The 10,404-nt window shown below is 42.3% G+C and overlaps 1 protein-coding gene across 3 annotated transcripts in view; it reads left to right on the top strand.

Moving 5' to 3' along the window:
• Nucleotides 1-5,477: 5,477 nt before the first annotated feature.
• MRS2 (magnesium transporter MRS2) overlaps nt 5,478-10,404 on the top strand; it is a 38,648-nt gene continuing 33,721 nt past the window's right edge. For 2 of the 3 annotated variants that reach the window (XR_006780159.2, XM_045800513.2), the window contains exons 1-3: nt 5,478-5,770; nt 7,511-7,584; nt 10,126-10,162. Coding sequence is in view for 2 of the 3 variants with exons in the window: in XM_045800513.2 (XP_045656469.1) it covers nt 5,581-5,770; nt 7,511-7,584; nt 10,126-10,162 (301 nt within the window). In the remaining variant the exon portion in view is untranslated. Of the gene's footprint in view, nt 5,771-6,019; nt 6,172-7,510; nt 7,585-10,125; nt 10,163-10,404 lie in introns of those variants that run through there. The other variant, XM_045800514.2, reaches the window with a different exon arrangement.

The following is a 10,404-nucleotide window of genomic DNA, read 5'->3' as shown; positions in this document are numbered from 1 at the left end:
CCTGGGTCAAGTACAGTGCCTGGGACATCTTTGTGGAAGGGCTGAAGAGGAACTAGGACACATACTTTCAAGAAATGCATCTGACGCTCCAAAGGAATTTGCTTCTCCTAAAGGCCCAAAATACTTTGGGAGAAGGCTTTGATTTGAATTCTGAAGCCAAATATTAAAGAGCCACAAAAGTCTGAACAGCAAATTAAGCTGGAGTGAAACACAAAACTCTAATGTCTTATTTACTTGTGATCTGTATCACTGTATTTCCCCTCAGTAAAATTATTTTCTGCCTTAAATGATGGCAGAGTACTCCATCTGTTGATGGAGCTGGGCTGGTATAAGAGGTTTGAGGACATCAGTAAAGATTTAGAGGTATTAGGGGCAAGTGGCGGAGGGGACTGAGACAAGGCAGTAAAATAATTATCAGGTGGTACTAAGGGCACGCCAGAGACGTGAATTTTATGGGCCCCAATCAAATCGGATTTGAGCTACAGGAAAGCAGTGTATGAATTTCCTAGGGCTGCCAAACGAAGTACCACAATCCAGGTGGCTTCAAACAACAGAACATGATTCCGTCACAGCTCCGTGTTAGAAGACCAAAATTACAGTATCAGCAAGACCACGCTCCCCCTAAAGGCTCTAGGGGAGAATCCATCCTTGCTTCTTTTGGCTTCTGGTGGCTTCCAGTGTCCTTGGCTTGTGGCCAGACCATTCCAGTCTCTGCCCCTACCTTCACATGGGTCTGAGTGTTCAAGTCTCCTTCTCCTTTCTCTGATAAAGACACAGGGCATTGAATTTAGTACACACCCTAAATCCAGGATGATTTCATCTTGAGGCTCTTAGTGAGTTAAACCTGCAAAGTCTCTGCTTTCAAATAGGGTCACATTCTGAAGTTCTGTGGGGCCAGTATTCAACTCACTACAGACAAGTACTTTGTTTCATTCACTCCTCTATCCCTAGAACCTAAAAACAGTCATGCTCAACAAATATTTGTGAAATAAATGACTTCATTAATGAATACAAGAAGTGCAAAGAATCAAGGGTGCTGAGGAATACAGGTGCTTCCGCTGAGGTGTCAAGAGGGGTACCAAAGTCTGTTACCAGATGGATCACCAGACGCAAATTCCAAAGAGAATACTCCGAGAAGACGCTACACAACTCTTGGACCTAGCATCTGGGTGGAAGACGTAAAAGGATTAGAAGACTGAAAACTCAGGGCCAGACACTGTGTGGAAGATTTAGAAAAGCTTCCAGAGAAAGGGGGATGGGGAGTGCTTGCCACTCACTTCAAGTCTAGTGAGAGGAAGTTCTTAAGATCCCACCAAGGGCTTAAAAAGATCACAGATTCATACCTAAGCAGGCGATCGACAGCAGCTTTATGCCAAGGAAGTAACTGCATTCCCTCTAACGGTGCCCGAATCCTAGGGTGTAGACGTGATAGTGGGAAAATCAGTCTGGGTTGTGTTTTGAAGGATTCTGCCCAAAAGAGCAGCATGTGGGGAAGAGAGAAACCTGGTCATCTGAGGCAAGAAGAGGCAGAATCTGTAAATGATCAGAAGGGTCACTGTTCATATCAAAAGAATGGCAACCAGATAGGCCTGAGGTCTTCCAGAGAACCCTGGACCAGTCCACAAAGAGGTCAGCTTTAAAATCTGCCCTGCATATAGAAAGCACGATGCCATCTTTTGGTAGAAATTTTCCATTCATTCTTACCAGGTTTCACTTCCCCTAGCAAAGTCAGAAATGGCAGCCATGGAGTAAGAAAGGGAGTGCGAAGGGATTGGGGGAGCTGTCTGGGAACTCCGTCCACACCAAAAATTCTTTGCCTCCAGGCCCAACAAAGAGGGAAGAATCAAGTCTTTTCTTTGAATGAAGATTGCTGTGGTGATTAGTATATGGGGTCTGACACTGCAAATTATTGAGTTGAAATTCGTGTATGGAGTAGACATTTTCAATTACTGTCTTCATGCTGGAGTGAACATAGGACTGAGAGACGAGGAGAGTCATGGAAACTACCCAAGTTTTCAAGAGGCCAGAGGAGGATTAGCCCCACTCAGCAGGTTTCAAGGGATAAAAATAAAGTGGCTTCTATGATTACACCCCATGAATTCCATGTGTTCCAAGTATTAGTCATAGAGGTTTCGATGATGAGTTCCATAATCTGGGCTAGGTAGAGAAGGGAGAACAGCCATCAAGGGTCTGATGGGAGAATATAATTGTTGTGGGTATAAAGCCTCCAGGAGGTTAGGGTCAGAGAGTGTATTGTTGGTATAACATTTCTGACATGAAAGAGTTCTGGGTGAGAACACAGTCCAGGGTGTGAGGCTGGGTTAAGGTAACTGATATGCTTTGGAGTTCCAGCGCTAAGGAAAGAGATTAAAGAACATGAAGGCTAAATTATTACACAGGTGTGGAAATCTTCTGGGATCCGTTCATGGCTTGGGCTGAATAGGAAGATGACAATCCAGATCCCATTCCCTACCACTCTATGGAAACTGCTCCTACCAAGATCACCAGGAAACTCCAAAGTGTCACTTCCAACATAGGCAATTCTCATTTCTCATCTTACCTGTCGGTAGCACTTGACACAATTGAGCATTTCCTCATTCCTGAAACACTTTCTTCACTTTGCTTCAAGGATTCCACCCTCTGATTTTTTTCCTCCTTCCTGACCACCCCTTTTCGTGTTCTTCTATCGGATCCATCTCTTGTTCTTAACCATTAAATGATAGAGGATCTAGAGCTCAATCATAAAAACTTTTCTCATTGCTGTCTCACTTCCTAAGAGATCTTACCGTGTCTTATGGCTTTAAAAACCTCTATATAGCCCCCAGTATATATGTCAAGCACCAACATCTCCCCCAAACTCCAGACTGCTTACTTGATATCTCTGCTTAGATATGTTTAGTAGAGCTTTCAAATTTAACACGTCCAGAAACAAATGCCATGCCATAACCTGATCTCCAACTGAACTGCCTCCATTCTAAAATTCCCTCTCAGTAGATGGCACCATGATTGCTTAGTTGTTTAGGCAAAATATTTTTTTTTTAAGATTTTATTTATTTATGTGACAGAGAGACAGCCAGCGAGAGAGGGAACACAGCAGGGGGAGTGGGAGAGGAAGAAGCAGGCTCCCAGCAGAGGAGCCCGATGTGGGACTCGATCCCGGTACACCGGGATCACGCCCTGAGCCGAAGGCAGACGCCTTAACGACTGCGTCACTCAGGCGCCCCTAGGCAAAATATTTTGGAGTCAACTTCTATGCCTATTTACTTACATCCCATTTGCAAATCTTGTCAACTCAGTCTTCAATATGTAGTAGCAAGCTCACCCTCTCTCCCCTTCTCCATCACCTACCTTGGCACACACCATCATCACTATCTCTCTGTCTCTATATTTATCTCTCTGTAATCTCTCCCCACACAGCTAGAATGATCCATTTAAACATACATCTGATCATTACCTCTTTACTCATTGAAGTTCCCCTATGTCTCCCATCCTTCCCAGATTAAACTCCAAATCTTTGACATGAATTGCAAGGTGATGTGTGTGGCCATGTCCCAGAGCTTTTCTAAGACTTTGCAAGGATATTTTAAACAGAGCTGTCTCATTGAGCTGGGGTCAAGTTTTTAAAAAAGAACGATCACATTGTCTCAAAGAAAGGTCTCTGAAGGCATGTTTTTGGAAGATATGTTTCATCACTGAAGCCCTTAGTAAAATGAAAAATCTACCAGGTATCTTCTTTCCAGATTTTAATGCCTGATGTTCTCCTTTGCTCTCAATGTTAAAGTCAACATCCTCTCTTCTGTGAAGCCTTCTGGCTTCCTAATTCAGCTTCATTCCCAACACCCTGGGGTGGGGGGGGGGAAGCTCTCTGTTGTGTTTCCTTACCTCTGTGTTTATACACAGTGTTTGAAAGGGAATCTGTGAAACTCACGTCTGTCTTGCATTACTACTGTGGAAAGGACAAGTCTATTAACTCACACTTTAAAAATATGCATATATACTATATTTTTTTTTTAAAGATTTTTATTTATTTATTTAACACAGATAGAGACAGCCAGCGAGAGAGGGAACACAAGCAGGGGGAGTGGGAGAGGAAGAAGCAGGCTCATAGCGGAGGAGCCTGATGCGGGGCTCAATCCCATAATGCTGGGATCACGCCCTGAGCCAAAGGCAGACGCTTAACCGCTGTGCCACCCAGGCGCCCCCATATATACTGTATTTAATCACTTCTGAAATCCACCTTTTTTTCGTATTTTAAAGACTGAAATTGGGATGAGTCTTAAATGATATCATCAGAAAGCATAATTTATCAGCATTTTTTTCTTTCTTGGTGGTGATGTGGGAAACAAAGGCAGAAGAAAAATTACAAAATTTCCTTACTACCTACAGCTTATTGACAAGTCCTTGGAACAGGCAGAGCGACATTCCTTTAGGGACTCTACTGCCTCCGATTTGACACTTTGCTAAGGGCAAAAGGCAATCCTAGCCCAACTTCTCCTCCCCACCCCACCCCACTGTAAGCCTACTTTAACATATAAAAATTCTTTTGGAAACTTCCTTTATCTCTAAACCCCCCAAGATACATGTTGGCAATCATCCCCCAAGCATGTGGCCCACCGATATACACCTGAAGGGTCTCATGACTAAGGTTTTATTACACAGTAATAAATGACCTTTCCCCAACAATAGCTAGCCCCCTCAAGGTCCGGAAACCTTGCTTCCAAAATTCCTTAGAGACTTACACTCTCCCTAACCCCCTCCCAACTTGAAAGTATACAAGGGGCCACTCCTCATGACTCCGGGGCAGCTCTTTCTGCCCTAGGGTCCTGTCCCCGTGCTTTAGTAAAATCACCTTTTTGCACCAAAGACGGCTCAAGAATTCTTTCTTGACCATGGGCTTCGAAACCTAAGGTCTTTTCCTACATCAGTTGGCACATAAAATAATCGTTCCTTAAAATTGACACAGTTGATTAAATACAGAGTATGAATCTTATCGGTTTATGTTCCTCAAGCTTCACTTGCAGAAGTTTAGTACATCATTCCACAGGACAGTTAATTGTTTCTGCCACAATAAATTTAAATATAAATTGAGTTAGGAACCGGCATAACCTTCTCACTTCCAAATTGCGCATTTTATCAAATGCATGAAAGCGCTCCAGAAACTGCAAAGCATCATACACAGGCCCGGTATTTCTTCACATTCCTAGTTACCAGGAATAATAACCCTTTAGGCACGGGGTTGACCTCTCCAAGGGCGCAAGGGTTGGATCCGGGTTCCGCCGCTCGCGCCACGCAGGTAAACGCGACCCGCCCACTAGCCCAAGCCCGTCCACCGGCACTTTCCAGGTACGAGGCGCGAACTCCGATTGGCCATGGGACGCCAGGAGCGCGCCCCCCAAAGGCACTTCCGAGCATGCGTGGAAGAGGAGACGCAGGCGCGGCGCGGCGGGTCCCGCGCATGCTCAGTACGCAGAGGTCGCACCTTAAAGTAGCCACACGGGGTCGCGTTGTTGCCGGCTGACCAGCCACCGACTGGCATGAAGGGCTGGGGTGTTGCTGCCACCTCCTGCTCGATCCAGCGCCATGGAATGCCTGCAGAGCCTGAGCCGGCTCCTGCCCATCGCCTTGGGGCTGCCCCGGCGCACGCTGTGTACTGTGTTTCAGGGCCTGACCCCTGGGTCGCGCCCCGTTGCCGCGTGCGGCTCCCCGGCCCAACTCCTCGGGCAGACCCGAGCCGCGCAGCTGTTCGAGCCCCGCCGGCCCCGCGTGGCAGGTACTGCTTTCTCCGTCCCGCAGCCGCAGCCGCCGGTCTTGCGGTGACCCCAGGGCCCTGACCTGACCGCCCGGCCCGACCCGACCCGGCGGGTCTGCTCTTGGGGCCCCGTCCGGGAGTCCCGCCAGCCCTGGTCCGCGGCCGGAGCGGCGGCCCCGCTGTGCGCCCTGACCTCCTGGGGTCTCCAGGCCTCTGCGGCGAACCTCTCCGCTGGACTGCCCTTGTGGGAAGGTTTTTTTTTTTTTTTTTTTTTTTTTTTTTTTAAACAAGCTTTTCATCCTTATCGAAGTATTTTTCTAACCAGTCTTCTTTCCTTTGGACATTGATACGTTTTTCCAGTTGTTCAAGTAAGGAATTGGGACGCACCTAGAGACGAGGCTGAAGACTTTCGAGACTTCGTAGTAAGAGTTGCTCCTGAGAAAGATGTTCTCAAGCACGGTGTAACAAGGGGCAGGGGTCAGAGTAGTGGGGAGGAGGAGGAATCGGAGTTATTTATTTTTTCATCAAATGATAACGCATCACGATAAGTTTACATTTTCACAAATGCGAGAATATGGGTGCTAATATTGCTCGGAAACAAGCGGCATTAAAATGTGTGGCTCTCAAAAGGATTGCACTGTTGCCAAGTTTTCTCAGTTTTATACTCAGAAGCCTTAGAAGGCTCGCATCACCACCTCCTTCCCTGCACTCACTAGAGAGTCTGAATTGGGGTACACCTCATATTCCCTCCTTTAATAATGCTTGGGAACCCAGTTTCAGCCCATCTGCTCTTTCAGGACAAACACGGAGATTCAGAATCTCAGTGGAATCATTTTATCTAACTTGTAGCTGTTTGGCAAAATGCTGATTTATAGCCCTGACTTTTACCTTTATTCGTCCTAACTTTTTATAAAACGCAAACAACAAACCTCAGAGGCTAACCAATTACATGAGACACTGTATGTAACAGAAAGGAATATGATCAGAAATGAGAGTATATTTGCACATTCTGTGGAGTCAGCATGATTACTTTGGAAGCAGAAAATAATTGGTAATATTTTTACACCTTCTGCCCATTGCTTTTATATTTAGTATTTTGAATGGTGTCCTTTGTTAGTCATTAATTTACGTGGTTACACTTCAGAACTCACTTCAACTCAATCTAATCATGTTTTAAATAGACTTATTTTCAAATAAAGATTTTTCTTCGTTCCGGTTCACTGGGGTCTGGATTCCAGTTCAATGGCTTATTTTATAAGTATTCACTATGTAAAGTATGTGGAAAAAATATGGAAGTAAAATCTAGGTTTCATAATTTTATAGGTCAAATAATCCTGATATTGGAATGCTGAAACTGGTGGTATTTAGGATCTATGTTTTCTAAAATATATCTACCAGTATAATTTTCATGAAGAGCCTTTTTAAATTATGCAAAAAAGATGGACATTTTAATTTCAGAACACTGTTACACATTTGTTCATTTGACTTTGAGGTACCAGTAATAATTCGAATAAAGGTGGTTGGAATCCATAAATTATTCTAGTACCTCACTTAAGCCATTACTTTTAAAAATCATTCCCTGCCAAATCTAACGTAATTCCCTACAGATGTTACGTTAGAGTGTTTCTTCTTTTTCCTTTAGGAAAAAGTTTCCAAAAAACAGTAAAATAGTCGGAAGACCACATAATATGAGAGTTGTTGTAGCCGGATGTTAATACCTATTGTATGATCACAGAGAATTCTCTATAATTTATTCTTCAGGTGAAATGCACCGGTTTAGAACTTCTGATGTGTCTCAAGCCACTTTAGCCAGCGTAGCCCCAGTGTTTACTGTGGTGAGTATGTATGATATGTTTGATAACTTACACAAAGTACTTCCCGTACTTCCTAAGTTAACTGGGTCGGACTGGTTGGCAAAGGTAATACTTATTTTTTGTTTTAGAGTGAATCATTCTACTCGTAAGTCCTCTCGTCTTTGTGTTTTGCTTAGCCAGTGACCTGAGAGCCAGCTAGATTTACTTAACAGCACCCTTGAAACTTTGCTATTGACTGTGGAGGTCATCTTTTAATCCTAGAACTATTCCAATCACAGTTCAGCACTTCTTACTGAAGATTTCCCTGTGAATCCATGCAGAAGTCCTTGCAGGCTATTAGCCCTAGGTGCTTGACCCTGTACTGTGCATTGTGATACATGCAGAAGCATTTTGAAGGCAGCAAAGTGTAGTATTTAAGAGTGCATGCTATGAAGGTTCATGATCTCTGCAACTTTCTCTCAAAGATTCAGGAGAAAAAAATGAATAAAATAATAAGAAATAATGTGTCTCACACCCACATATCTTGAAAGAGAAAAATTAGGCCATTGGGGCAAAATGTTAGCAAAAGATGACTCTAGGTGAAAGTTACATGGGAATTGGTTGTAAGATATTCTTGCAACTTTTTTTATAGGGCTTTAATTTAAAAAAGTTGACTAAAAGAAAGTCATGTGCTTGTTCTGAACTAGCATTCCTAAATTCGTATCTCAGCCCTGCCTCTTAATGTTAACTTGGTGGACTTGGACAGGGTATGATAATGTCTTTATGCCTTTGTTTTCTCATATGTAAACTGGGGATACTAGTACCTACCTTCTAAAATTGTTGTGAGGTTTGAATTAACTCACAGCTGTATGTAAAACCCTCACACATGTAAGCATTCAGTATATATTAGCCATAATCATCATTATTGAGGCTTATTAAATGTAAGAATTCTTCTTTATAAACTATTCAAACAAGAGAACCCCCAGAATTCCCTGTGAAAGTTATCACTGTTATTCAGTGTTCTAGAACATTTGGCCACTTTGGTTAAGAATAAATTCAGATAATAAATATTGAAAGAAGGTTCTTTGCAGGTGAAATCATTGTGTACTGATACCACCTAAGAAAATTAGTTGATACTATTTGAAATGAGAGCTTGCTAATCAGCTCACTTTCGATGTAACTTTACAAGATTAACATTTAAAAACATCATTTTCTATGATCTTTTTTATCAGAAAAATCTCATTAAAGAAAAATGAAGATAAATATTGAGATGCAAAAATATTCATATTAAGTTGAAAATGGAGGAGAGACTGCAAAAAAGTGTAACATGAATATATTGAGTAGGAAAAGTCTAGGAGGACATTCAGTGAAATATTGGCATGGTTTTCTCTAAAATTTGTCTTATTTCATGTGATTTATTTTATTTTACTTTATTTCAAGTTTTCTGCTGCAGATATATTGTGAAATAAATTTGAGAAAAGCTAGTCTGTATTACACAAAATAAAGTTTCTTTTGATGTAAATTTGCCCTTTAACACTGATGGCCTATGGTACTCATATTGATCTGATCTTTGTTCATGAAAAGCAAGCGAAAATATACACTGTGGGATTTTATTCTGTTGCTATTAACACAGCATACAGATATTTCCGTGGTAATAACCCAGCACTGGTACCTTCAGCTATACCTTAGAGTCTTTCTGAACATGCGTATTTAATAGCAATTAGAACATTCCAGCACATATTCAAACTTGACAAGTATTCAATACTTGTGGACAAGTATTTCAGAAAAATGTTTCCTCTGCTTTGTAGGAAATAAGTATATTTCTGCATCGTGTCCTCTCTTCATACTATCAGAAGAGGCCTTTTCTGTAAATCTTTGTTGATTCTGCAACACTCACCAGAGAGACTTCATAGCCTCCAGTAGATACTTAGATTCACAAGATAAGCCACATGTGTTCAGAAATATAAAGGATAGGAAACGCAAAAGGGCGGCATCAGGTGTTTCCTCTTCCAGAGAAGTCCTTGCAGCCATCCAGTGGGTTCTTTGGACCCCGTGTGACAACTCAGATGCAAGAAGTTGATGTTCTTAAAGGTGGGTGTGAGTTCCACCTTAGTTTAGAATCCCCAAGCCTTTTAGTGCTGATATCTCTTGTAACCATCTCCAAGGCCTAAGCAGGGCTCCTTCAAGGAACGTGGCCAGTTATAAGAGCCACCCCACTGAAGGAAAAGCAGGGGGTGCCTTCCTACCAGGTATCGGTAATTCACTCATAGTCTTCCTGCAGTCTACCAGGTACTGGGCATTTTTACCGTAGGTAATGTTGCCTAGTAACACAACTGATACTTTTTTATCAGATTTCCAGGGGAACCAAGACAAAGTTAATCAAAGGTCACATTTGTCCTAACAGAGAAAGAAGGGATTCTTTTAACCCTAAAACTCATAATTGAATTTAACCTAAAGAAGCAGTTTTGGTTTATCTGTGCACTTCTGTGTTTGGGAGCTATCATAATAACAGATGGTATAATACTATAAAGAGCATGCTCGTTTGGGAGAAAATAATATTTTGTTTTTATTATCTCTCTTCAGACAAAATTTGACAAAGAGGGAAATGTTACTTCTTTTGGTGAGTACCTTTCATTTTTTTATAAGTCGCTTTTTTAATCAGTGAATGAGTGAATCTGATGGAAATCAAGAAATTGCAGTGTTTTCAGTGGAATATTCTTTTTGTGTGTGGGTGTATTGAAAGAGATCTATCTTCAGCATTTGTCCATCAGTCTAATTGGAACTGGCAACACCTGGACTGTGCATGTTGTCCCAGAATTGGTTTCTGGTTTTTTTGTCAGGAGCCACTTTAACACGATGTTA

The sequence above is a fragment of the Ursus americanus genome, chromosome 32, assembly GCF_024610735.1.
Source record: "Ursus americanus isolate L20-20 chromosome 32, mUrsAme1.1.p, whole genome shotgun sequence".
NCBI lineage: Eukaryota > Metazoa > Chordata > Mammalia > Carnivora > Ursidae > Ursus > Ursus americanus.
This window is presented reverse-complemented; position numbering and strand designations above follow the sequence as displayed.